Source organism: Hyaena hyaena, unplaced genomic scaffold (assembly GCF_003009895.1).
Source record: "Hyaena hyaena isolate Hyena2069 unplaced genomic scaffold, ASM300989v1 scaffold_393, whole genome shotgun sequence".
In the NCBI taxonomy this organism is placed as follows: Eukaryota; Metazoa; Chordata; class Mammalia; order Carnivora; family Hyaenidae; genus Hyaena; species Hyaena hyaena.
The window spans coordinates 261,587-274,860 of NW_024081025.1; the positions used below are offsets into that span (position 1 = coordinate 261,587).

General features: G+C 39.4%; 1 protein-coding gene across 1 annotated transcript; it reads left to right on the top strand.

Moving 5' to 3' along the window:
- Positions 1 to 271: 271 nt before the first annotated feature.
- Positions 272 to 12,934, top strand: GJA1 (gap junction protein alpha 1). The gene is made up of 2 exons (XM_039251521.1): positions 272 to 435; positions 10,020 to 12,934. The coding sequence occupies exon 2, from the start codon at positions 10,036 to 10,038 to the stop codon at positions 11,182 to 11,184; it is 1,149 nt and encodes a 382-aa protein (XP_039107452.1). The 5' UTR covers positions 272 to 435; positions 10,020 to 10,035; the 3' UTR covers positions 11,185 to 12,934.
- Positions 12,935 to 13,274: the final 340 nt, after the last annotated feature.

The window sequence follows — 13,274 nt, forward strand, 5'->3', positions numbered from 1 at the left end:
ATAAAGAGTAACTACAAGTAGTGGCATTCACGCCTCTAATGCTCTTCCATTTTTCTGGTCAGCAAATTTAAACTACAACTTGATCTCAACCTGGCTATTCCTCAGTGCCTTTTCTCCCCAACCCTTCCACATTCACCGGCCTTCCCTCCGCTCTCCTCCCCGCCTTTCCTCTGCCCCTCCCCTTCTTCAGCCCCTCCTCCTCTTGAGTCAGTGGCTTGAAACTTTTAAAAGCTCTGTGCTCCAATTAGAAAAAAGCTTTTACGAGGTATCAGCACTTTTCTTTCATTAGGGGGAAGGAGTGAAGAAAGTACCAAACAGCAGCAGACTTTTAAACTTTAAATAGACAGGTCTGAGTGCCTGAACTTGCTTTTTCATTTCATCCTCAAAGGAGTTCAATCACTTGGCGTGCCTACTTCACTTCTTTTAAGAGAAAGAGTAAGTTTAAAAATACTTTACCTGTTCGTTTCTTTTTCTACAAGTAAAAGTTTTCTAAAGTTTGAAAATGTATTAAATGGAGCTTTGATATGATACTATAAATGGAATGGTGAACTTGAAAATAAATGTCTGTAGTTTTAAATATAAAATTGAACGTTCAGTATATGTTTTCTTGACTGTTGAAAAGTTTCTAACAATGCAACAGGTAAAATAAGATTCAAACTTTTCCAATTAATATGAAGCACTAGTTTACTGGATATTTGGTTCTTCATTTTAGAGAATAATTTTTCTTTTTTCTGAAGTCGATAATAGTTAGGTGCTTTGTAACTTGGGGGGGGGGTGTTGGCCTGGGTTGGGAATTTGACTGACAACAGCACAAAAATCAAAGTGCAAATTTGCTTAGCGTGCTTGCTATAGAATTCTACACTCTGTACTTTTTCATATGTAAATCTTGATTGATGTTCTTTAGCCTTGCAATGCAAACTTCTTAACAAAGTGCTTTGTTAAGACCTTGCGGTTACTTGACTTCCACGTGGTCCCTTCCTAGAATTTTCCTCAGTAAACAAAAAGATATAAAAATCAGAGTTGTAATTGAGGTTTTTAAAACAACAGTAAATAGTTACTTTATGTTAGCAACCGCTATGGAAAAACCGAGACCCTACGAGAAGCCACCTTTTTTACTCGACCACGTTGGCAATTCAGCAGATGAAATCCCTTGAATGGGTGGTGGTTACTCACAAAGCATTAAAAGGGAAGAGACTTTTAGAAAAAACTGAGTGCTAGGGTGCATTTCCAAAACTGTCTCCTAAGACTGAAACTCCTAGAAAGAATATGAAACAAAATTTCTTAAACAGCGCCTTAAAGGGAGCTAGCCGCCCGCCCTCCCCCCAACCCCCAGCCCCCAGCCCCCGACTCCTGCCCCTCTTCCGCTGGTCTGAACCTGTAACAGACTTAAGAGCTCTGGGGCGACTTTGGGTTGGAGCTGCTAGGGTGCTGCCAGTAGGCAGTGATTGCGTTGATTTGTTATTTCAAAGGGTTCCGTTCCTTAAATGCTCTATTGGTAACACATTTTGGTAGCCAGAAATGCAACCATGCATTTTCGTGCCTTCTAAGTCTGTTCACACTTCACAGGCCAAAGTAATTAGTTTAAATTCTTGGTGCGACCCTACAGTTTGAAGTATCTGCACCGGCGAATGCTGAAAAGCAAATAAAAATGAAAGCTTCTGCGGAGGCCGGGGGCGGGGTGGGGGGTGGCGCGGGACGCCTCTGCCATCTTAGCATCTGTCTGGCTCGCCCCGGGCTCCTGCGCTGCCCGAGCTCCGGGGTTTGGAGAGGTTTGCTGAGACGTTTCCCTGAAATCCTTAGCAGCCAAACCGAGCGCAGGTCCGCGTTCCGCCACTGAAAAGGAAGGGGAGGGGGAGAGAGCGGGGGCAGAAGGACGGCGTGCCAAATGGTAAAAGAAGAGCAAACGATTAATTAAACGTGTCAATCCAATTTCCCTCACCTCTCCCCCCCTTTTTTTTCTTCTCAAACTTGTTGAGTCCTACTGTGTAAACGTTGGTAAAGCAATCTGAAGACCTGGGGAATTACCGTGATCGTATTGCACTTGTAATTCCTGCAAGTTCTCGAAACTTCCCAAGAATGGGGAGGGGTGGGGGGGGGAGTGGATAATGAAATGAGGAAAGAACTAATGACGTGTCCAAAGGCGAATCAGTACAGGATTCGGAAACTCCAACCTTGAGTTCCGAGCAGCGGATTGCCCACAAATCCACTTAGGCATCCAAATGTTTACTGAGCGTTTCTGATAAAGTTTATCATAATCTCCCCTTGACCAGCCTCATCCTCATCCTCACCCTGAAGCGCGTCTGTCTCTCTGCAAGTGCTAGGTGGGGGTGGGAAGAGGAGACCTATAAATTGTTGGTAAAATAGACTTGGTTTTATTTGGAAATTAGTTTAATTTCTTTTACTTCACGAACCAAGTTAGTAATGAAAACATACTTTATCTCTACACCCCCCCCCGAAAATTGGGCACACTTGATCACCAAGTACCCCGCTGCAATTTTTAAAAAATCGATTGGTATTTCTTAAAGGAGCCTAATTTTTACTTTTGTACGAGGATTATTGAAAATAAAAGCCAGTACTAATGCAGAGATCTCATTAATTTCATCTTAAATAATGAAATAAACTGCTTAGAAAATAAGTCGGAAGTTAATTTTTCTAGGTAGGCCGAATTGACTGGAAATTATACCAGCGGCAGGAGTACATTCTGTCCTGGCAGTGTGTGTGATGCTTTGTACTTCCCAAAGTCAAGGCATAGCTGTCACCTGTCCTTTGGGTGAAACATGCAGTGGTAGTGCTGTGTTCCTCCTTTCTTCACAGTTCAAACAGGTTTCACATTTTTCTAATGCCTTTTAGAGTTTATCACCACAGCTGCCCCATCCACTGGATTTTCCAGCCTTTCCCGTGTGATTCCTTCATTGCTGACTGGGAAACAAGGTTCCAAAGATACTCTAGCAAGCATCTGAAAGGGTGTGTTTTCAGACATTGAAAGTTGTTTTCTTACTTAGATGTTTCCAATTCCTGCATAAAGGATGGAAACTCATGATACAGTGCATTCCTTCCTTTCTTTTATAATATCCAGAGGTGTAGCTTGGTTTGAAGCCTCAGAGCCTTTTATATATGACACCCGAGGGAAGGGAATGATAGGAAAGTCACCAGTGATTAATACCTTCTACTCCACCTTTCCTGTTCTGACTTCCTCCAAGATTCTGGGTTGTTTGAATAGATTGTTGAAGCTTATCCGCAGACACCAGTTCAGCTCAGCTTGGAAGTGAAAAGTAGTTATCTAGTGTTTATTATTAAGGTCAGTAGTCAATATAGGTAAGTCAAGTTTAAAAAAAAAATCCTGAGTTTTCCTTCATGGGAGGTTAATTGTGTGAATTGTGCGGTGTTGTTGGGGTTTTTTTTTTTTGGTTTTTTTTTTGGATCCTTGTGATAACTACCTAAAATTCTTCACTGTGCGTTTCTAAATTCACCATTTATGTATGACATACTGGTTTTTGCCAAAATGAAAACACAAATCATGGTGAGATATGTATCAATGGCTTTAGCCTTAAAAATTGCCATAATCTCCAAATTCAAATTTCCCTAACTTTCTAAGTAAGTTCTAGAAAATAAAGGTTTTATGGAATGCTTGAAATTCACAGTAATATGGTATGGGTTTTTTCTGTTTTGTTTTTTTTTTTAAAGCAACTTCTGTGAGCCAGATGCATTCTATAGACTATGGCTCTTTTCATGACTTGAGGAAGATGCCTTCAAATAGAAACAAAGACAAGGCAGATTCTTCATGGGTTTTTTTTTTTTCCTTATCAGCTGATAAAGGGTAAATTCTTCTAGATCTCTATGGAATTGTTAAAATAGCAATATTGTAATCTTTATAAGAGCTTCTTGAAAACTAATTTTGATTATCATTAGGAAAATGTTAATGATTTCCTAGTTGCCATTTTGCAACAGAAATTATTCCAAGATAAGAAAATAAATGAACTATATCTACATCTAAAGATCTTTTAAAGAATAAGAGCTAAACTTCATTGAGCTCTTACTACAAGCTTCAAGTACAAGAATTTTCTTATTCAGTGCTCACTGAAAAAGATACTGTTCTTAGTCAATACGCTTGTGAGTACCCTCATAGTGTGTTTACGTGATGACAAAATAACCAGACTGTTCAATAAAATAGTCAATCTGGAGGTAAGTGGAGGAGAACACCAAGAACTAATAGAAATTACATTTTTTAAGGTCTACCACATCACAATAGAAGAACATGGCTTTCAGCCTGCAGCTTCTGGCTTAGGGTTTTTCTTCTAGCATCCCTAAAGTGATCATGAGACACTCCTGTTAGTGGGGGAGTTGAGTGGTAGCTATTGAAGGGGGGAGGGGTGTCTCTATTTGATAGGTATCATACTGTCTTCGGAGTCCCTCAACCCCTATCTCTTATTGTTCTGTGGAGGCTGATGCAGGTTGATTTTGTGGTGAAGAGGGAACCAAGGAACGAAAGTCTTGTACCCCCTACCCTGTAAAAAAAACTACGCAGTTCTGTGCTACACATCAAAGCTGAGGAAATACAATGGTATCCTTTTTAAATAGAATAGATGTTTAAATGGAATAGGTTTGATACACCACAGAGGTAGGCTAAATCTCCAGATAGGAGGAAGAAAAGATTGTGTGTTACTTGATGAACTGGGAGTATTTGCCATGGTACCGGATTCAGATCATTCAATGCCTGCATAGACTGAGGCTACATAGAGATGTTATGTTAACCAGGGTTAATATCAGCTGCTGCTCTTCCCCTTCAGAATCCCAGCCCTACCTCAAAATTTTTCATTTTTGAAATAGAAACAAGTTTAAACAGGCTATTTCTGGGGTGCCTGGGTGGCTTAGTCGGTTAAGCGTCCGACTTTCGCTTGGGTCATGATCTCGCGGTTCGTGGGTTCGAGCCCCGCGTCGGGCTCTGTGCTGACTGCCAGCTCGGAGCCTGGAGCCTGTTTCGGTCTGTGACTCCCTCTCTCTCTGACCCTCCCCTGCTCACGCTGTCTCTCTCTCTCTCTCCTAGAAATAAATAAAAAACATTAAAAAAAATAAGATATTTAAACAGGCTATTTCTTGTATTGCAGGACACTATGGTGTTATTTATTCTGGGCAACAATTAAACCACTTAGTGTACAGAGTGAGAATACTGCAGAATTGGGGGATGACAGCACAAGTTTGTTGTTTAAAATCTTAACCTGTAACAACATAATAGACTGAATAAACATCTCTCACACCTGACACAGTTCTGCAAGAATCCCAAATTACTATGATGTCGTGTAGTATATTCAAGAAGCTCTTTGTTAAGGAACCTTTTTACTTACCTCAGTCCTTACTGCCTGCTCAGAAGTCACTTGAAGCATGTTGTTTCAACAGGCAAATTTCTGTTTTAGCAATTATCACTTGAAAACTTAATGTCTGCATAATATGAGATGCTGACAATACTCCTTTTTTTTTTATACTATGAAAGTCTTCTTTAAAATTAGTTTGAAACTTCAGAAGTTTGGGATATATGTAAGAGAATCTCAAAGAGGTAATAACACTGGTGAATGGAACCTGGTGCCTTTTTAAGTACTGTGGAGACTGCAGTGGACAGTCTCCCTAGTGGAGCTTGCATTCTGGCTGAGGAAAGCAGACAGAAATAAGTCCTTGTCCTGGAGGGAGACAAACAAACAGCTAAAAGTATATAAAACCTGTGAAGTAGAGCTAAAGACCATTAAAGAAACAGAAACAGGACAAAGGGAAATAGGAAGTGACAGGACTGGAGGGCTGGCTGATGAAGCGAGACCAGAAGGGAGATCTACAGACCTGACAAAGTGAACCACCTAGACAGCAGAGCTGATCAAGGCAGATCAACTTGTTAGTTTTTCTTTCAAGACTGGCTGTTGGAGGAGAATAGTTTGGCAAGCAGGTGACTAGGCTAATAACCTGAAACCCAAAGAGGTGATGATGGCCGAGATCAAGCTAAGTGGCGGGGAGACTCTGTCAATCTGGGGTTTGGGGGAAGATAAAGCCTATAATATTTGCTGACAGTAAAGTCCCTACTCTAAACTCATTACAGCTGTCACTTGTGAAATTCTCTAAAATCGAAATTAAAATATGTTCTAATTTTCCTAACAATTATTAGGACGTTAATGACATGGAGCGACTTGACTACAACTTTGGCATGGTGATTTGTTTTTAAGGCCCTGGCAAAAGGGACAGTCAAAAGTAACTTAAAGTTGAAACTTTCTTTTCATTTTGAATAGTGTTTGAATCCTTGTGCTCTTGGGGAGCATCTGATGGAAGTGGAGTGACACGGGGTGGTTCGGTGAAGGGTGAGCTCAGTTCCTAGATGCCCAGAGAGCCTCTGCTCCTCATCCTAGACCACCCCTTTGTCCTTTTTAGATACTCTGTTCCTTTCGGCTCTTCTAACATTTCCCCAATCCTAAATATTTTTCAACAAGAGAGCACCAAAAATGTCAAGGATCCATTGTTTGCCTCCTGGCCTGAAACTTTTCAACTTTTCAGAATCACCTGGTGCATTTGTTTTAAAAAGGAAAAAACCCTAATTTCCCTGCACTCCCCCCCACCCCCAACCAGATTCAGTCAGGCTGGTGAGTACCAGGAATGTATGTTTTTAACAACTACTACCAAATGATTGTGGTGTGGTTCAGGAACCACTGCAGAGGGTCCGGGAGTCCTTGGAGAGGTCATGCATGGATGCCAGTGGCTTTTGTACTCTGGTTTAGAGGACCATGAAGAGCAATGGAAAAATTTGTGACCTGACATGGTATACAGAAGACAAGAAGGATGATCAGTTGCTGTCAAGCATTTGCTTCTAATGAGAATTTTGCATAACTCCTTAACCTAGACCGTATTCTACATATAAAGTCCCAGCTTGGGAACCTAGAGGTGAAGGCATGAGTATACATGAAGTACACTTAGCTCCTGTGTTTTTCTCCTGTATCACATAAGGAATATACCTGCCTTATGATGGTAAATATGAATGAGGTATATAGTCTGTAAATCAATGCCAAGGATTCAGTAAACATAATTATGCCATTCTTTATAAAAAAGATAATAATTTTTCAACTAAGATTTGGAAAAGTTAAAATACTAATGGGGTAGAGGGTTAACTAGTTGATAGAACTTTTGACTCACAACAAAGTGAACAACTACCAGACAAGGTAACTATTTTTGTTACCGCTCCTTGAAAATCGCAAACATTATAAGCCATCACATTAAACAGTATCTGATGGTCTCTATGATAGTGGTAATAACAGGTTACAGGATACTAGGTGTGCAACTAGATAATTCATCTTACTCAGATGAAAGAGTATAACTCATTAATGCAAATTACAACTATGTGAGTGCTTAAAGAAAACACAGCTTTACAGTTAAGTTGCTGGTGTATTAATAAAGAACTATTACCTAGTGAACTGCCCAGTGACCCAATTCACATACTATTGCATTATGGAGTGGTTTTTAGGAATCTCAGAATTACATGAAAGTTAAGTTTTATTTTCCATAGGATGTACTGAAACTTAGTACTTAATTGCCATAAGTATCTATATAATCTTATTTTACTTTGAATAATGATGAAACACTGACCAAAATGACAAGTTCTCAGTGTGCCTGGTAATATCTAAACATGTTAAGTTTGTCTTGAGCTCCATCATTGGGTGAATATGATGAGATGTTTGTAGACAGTTTATCATTTTATAGTTGATTGTTTTTGTGGTCCCCTCCTTTCCCCCAGCAATTGGAGTATTGAGCAAAAGCAGATGACACTGGCAAAATATTGTAATTCTCTGCAAACAGAATTAAGGCCAATTTACACATCATCACATAGAAACTATCTACTGATATTGCTCCAAAAATTCTGTTATGTTTGTTTGACCCTCATGGACTGTACTTCTTCATTCTCAGTGCAGGATTTTCTGCTAAATTATAGGGTGGTTTGGTTTTGTTTTTTCTTTTTTTTATACGTTCTCTCACCATTAAACTGTCCATCATAGCTAAATACTCCTATCACTTTGAGCCTCCCCTTGACTCTTTAACTCTCTTTGTCAACCTTGTAAGCCTTTGTTCTTTTTTCCCTTTGTTCTTTTTTGACTGCTCTTTCCATACATCAGCTTCACTGTCTAACATGTGGCTTCAGAATCTAAAATGGCCCTTCCCAAAAGTAGAAGGGAAGCTTCCGTTTTAATGACCATTGGAAAAGCATTACTTCTGTGACCTGCCCACCCACCTCCCCCTCTTCCTTCAGCATTCTTTGGGTTGCCATCAAAGATACGCATCTACTGCTAATTTAGATAGCTGGCACATAGTTTCGCTTTATGGATCCACCATCTCTTGATTCGATCCAGGAAATTCCAAGCCAGATTTCCATTTTATTTCCTCTGGCCTCTTCAGCCTGGAGGTGCAGGCATTAAATCGCCCTTTAATCTTGCATGGTAGGGAAGAAAGACTCCCTTGGATTTCATTAACTTCCTACAAGTAGAAGGTGACTTATAGTTCAATACCAGCTGAGGAACTTTTATATTCAGATAATGAACATATTTCTATTTCTAAGAAGCCTATATAATCCTACTTTCAGATACACTATTTAAAATTTATTACGAAGCTCCTAGAAAGACTTTGCTTAGCTTGTTTTTGATTATTAAATAATCTTCGAGCACTTCTTTCTTCTGTAACTCTCCAGTTACTATGGTGAAAATTAGACTGTATTCTCTATGCCTGCCACATGTAATGTTACTCATTTCTTCCCAGCTTTCAGCCCTTGCTAAGATTGTATGAAAGCATGAAAACATTTCTAGACTTAATATTCCAGCTTTATTATAATTTTAAAACCAGTGCGGTGTCCTAGATATCCTTGGCCTTGGGATCATAAGTCTTCTTGTGACTCTACTAATAGTTTAATATTTCCTATACCCCTAAGAGCTCAACTTCATCCGTTTAAATGAACTATTGACAATTAGAAGTATAAATCGAATTAGATAAATAACTTTTGGGATCCATGTCATCTCTATAGAGTTGGGTCTATTTCTCATCCCCAGCAATGGGGAAGTCCTGGGCTTAAGATATCTAGGTATTGATAGGAAGTTAAATATAGTATATCAGCTCAGGGCCCAAAGCCTGGTAAGTGAACTTGAAAGTGTACAGCAATCAAAAGATGAAAACCAATCATTTTTGCTAGATATAACACTTTAAAGTGGTCTAATAGTATTGAGACAAATTGAACTTTTACTTGAAATGTGATGTATATTTATTTAGTCTTTGCTTTATTGAAAGTAGTGGCGTGCATATAATGACGCAGTATGTCAAAATGGTGTATTTTAGTACAACATATTTTTCTTTGAGCAGAAGACAGACTTCTGGACCATATAAATCGCTGCTTCAGAAGAAACAGAACCATAAATGACCAGAATACAGAATACACACAAATTATGCTTGAAATAGCAAGGTGAAACATTTTCAGAGTACAGTTAGGAATAAAATGCTGTATAATAGCGTTAAAGTTTGGAAACCGGTTGTGTGTAAATGTGTTCATGGGTGTTCTTACCTCAGTTCTTAAACACTCATACTTTTTGAATACCATCCATCAGCATTTTGCTTGGGCATGCATCCAGACACAACCCTATCTGGCAAGACTGTTGTCATTTATCAGATGGATAAAATAAGCAGAGGCACTTAGCATAGACAGTTTCCCAAGTTACATGGTAGGGCAGAGGTTGAACAAGTAACGTATCTTTGCCAGTCAAGATTGCAATTTACTGGACACAACAGCTCTGTTGTTTCTAAGACTTACCTTACTTCAAGAAAATTGTGAGACTTCTTTGCAAGTGGAAAATGGTACAGGAAGAGCCTTCACGTTTTTGGTGGGGGGTGAGGAGAGTGCTAGAAAGATTAAAGAGAGACCTTTAATGATATTTTGACTATTGACTGGAAACAATTATACATTTTAACTAATAATTTGCAGTCTGTGATCATTTAGTTGCCTTTCTGTTTCTTTTCAGGAGGTGCCCAGGCAACATGGGTGACTGGAGTGCCTTAGGCAAACTCCTTGACAAGGTTCAAGCCTATTCCACCGCTGGAGGGAAAGTGTGGCTGTCGGTTCTTTTCATTTTCCGAATCCTGCTACTGGGGACAGCGGTTGAGTCGGCCTGGGGTGATGAGCAGTCTGCCTTTCGTTGTAACACTCAGCAGCCTGGTTGTGAAAATGTCTGCTATGATAAATCCTTCCCAATCTCTCACGTACGCTTCTGGGTCCTCCAGATCATATTTGTGTCTGTTCCCACACTACTGTACCTGGCGCACGTGTTCTATGTGATGCGGAAGGAAGAGAAACTGAACAAGAAAGAGGAAGAACTCAAAGTTGCCCAAACGGATGGTGTCAATGTGGACATGCACTTGAAGCAGATTGAAATCAAGAAATTCAAGTATGGTATTGAAGAACATGGCAAGGTGAAAATGCGAGGGGGCCTGCTGCGAACCTACATCATCAGCATCCTCTTCAAGTCTGTCTTTGAGGTGGCCTTCTTGCTGATCCAGTGGTACATCTATGGATTCAGCTTGAGTGCTGTTTACACTTGCAAAAGAGATCCCTGCCCTCATCAGGTAGACTGCTTCCTCTCTCGTCCCACGGAGAAAACCATCTTTATCATCTTCATGCTGGTAGTGTCCTTGGTGTCTCTTGCCTTGAACATCATCGAACTCTTCTATGTCTTCTTCAAGGGTGTTAAGGATCGCGTGAAAGGGAAGAGCGATCCTTACCATGCTACCACTGGCCCACTGAGCCCCTCCAAAGAATGTGGATCTCCGAAATACGCATATTTCAATGGCTGCTCCTCACCAACTGCTCCCCTCTCACCCATGTCTCCTCCTGGGTATAAGCTGGTTACTGGAGACAGAAACAATTCTTCCTGCCGCAATTACAACAAACAAGCAAGTGAGCAGAACTGGGCTAATTACAGTGCAGAACAAAATCGAATGGGGCAGGCGGGAAGCACCATCTCCAACTCCCACGCACAGCCTTTTGATTTCCCTGACGACAACCAGAATTCTAAAAAACTAGCTACTGGGCATGAACTGCAACCACTAGCCATTGTGGACCAGCGACCTTCCAGCAGAGCCAGCAGCCGTGCCAGCAGCCGACCTCGGCCTGATGACCTGGAGATCTAGATCCAGACTTGAGAGCATCAAGATTCTGCTCATTTGTGGAGAAAAGGTGCTGTAGAAAGTGCACCTTAGGTGTTCATTTTGTTGCAGTGGAGGTGGTACTCAACAGCCTTCATCATGAGGCTTAGAAAAACACAAAGACATTAGAATACCTAGGTTCATTGGGGGTATTTGGGATAGGTGGGTGGAGAGGGAGGGGCTAAGGGAGGTACATGTTGGTATTTAATGTAGTTGGTCAAAGAACTTTAGTTCTAAATATAAGTTGCATTAGGTGATACATAGCTAAGGGCTTTTTCTCCCCCCACACACCCCTAAGAATAATTCTGTGTATGTGAAAGAGTGGGTGATATTTTTGGACAAGTACTTTTTTATTCTACCATGAAACTGAAATAACTTAGACCAGGAAAAAAAAAAATACCTCCTGGACATCTTGTTTCTTTTTATCAAGAAAAAGTTAGAGGGTTGTCCTTATGTCCCTGCTAAAACATTCCATTGTTAAAATTTGCACTTTGAAGGTAAGCTTTCTAGGCCTGACCCTCCACGTGTCAGTGGACTTGTGACACTATATTTGTTATTCTTGGTAGCGATTAAAAGTCCAGACAAGGCCCACGGAAAGACACTTCCCATGCATTTTCAAATCTCGGCCAGTCCTATGTACATTGTTTCTTTTACATCTACTTGTGACATATTATTGCCATCACTTATTTCATCATTCCTCAGCTACTATTCACATTCATTAATGGTTTCTGTAAACATTTTTAAACAGTTGGGATGTCACTTAACATTTTTTGAATTAGAGTCAGGGAAGCAAGCCATGCTCAATATTTAACAATCACTTGTATATGTACGTGTGTGGAAGAGTGTGTTTTATTGTCATATATTGGTACAAGCAGATGCAGTATAAACTCACAAACACAGATTTGAAAATAATGCATACACAGTGTTCAAATTTGAGCCTTTCTCATGGATTTTGTGGTGTGGGCCAATATGGTGTTTACATTCTATAATTCCTGCTGTGCAAGTAAAGCACACTTTTTTTTCCCCTTAAGTATTTTTTTTCCCATGTATCCTATTATGGATACTGGTATTGTTAATTATGATTTTTTTTCCCCTTCTTTCTCTTTTTTAGAATATAGCAGTAATGCTATTGCTGAAATGAATGATTTTCTTTTTTCTGAAATGTAATCATGGATGCTTGAATGATAGAATTTTAGTACTGTAAACAGGCTTTAGTAATTAATGTGAGACACTTAGAAGAAATGCTTAGAATGGGCTTTTAAGTGTGCCTAAATGAATTTTGCAGTAACTGGTATCCTTGGTTTTGTCCTACTTAATACACATTAGTTCAGAACTTGTATTCTGTCAGGAGTTTGACAGTCTTTTGGAGTGACCAGCAACTTTGATGTTTGCACTAAGACTTTATTTGGAATGCAAGAGAAGTTGAAAAGAAGTTTCAGTAGTGCACATGTAAGTAATTTATTTGAAATATACCCTAAATAAATTTACCAGTTTCTTCAAATGTCTTCTTAAAACTCATCAGAGATGATTCATGAAAATGCAGAGTACCATACTTTTCTTGCATGTCAGCTACGTAAACAGTTTTGTACAATGAAAAATACTAATTTGTTTGACATTCCATGTTAAACTACTGTCCTGTTCAGCTTCGTTGCATGTAATGTAGACCTAGTCCTGCAGATCATGTGTTCTGGAGAGTGTTCTTTATTCAATAAAGTTTTAATTTAGTATAAGGATAGCATCTATATCCTGTGTGATTTTTAAAACTTTTATTCCATCTATTCACAATTATCAAAGACATTTTTCCATTAGTTTTGATGATTTAGGCAAATAAGATTCACAAGATTCAGGAGTCTTTAAAAACAATGTCATTAGCTAGGTTCAGTGCAACATTGATAACATTTTTGAGTATTTGTTCAACTAAGAGAAGATAAAGTACATTAAGTGTTGAACTTGGAATATAAGATTAATGCTATGTGTGATAAAGCTTAAAATAAGGTAATGTTAAGTAATTTAGTAGATCCATACATGAGAGAAGTAAGCATAAAAAGTTAAGGATGTAATTTTAAAGCTGTGGA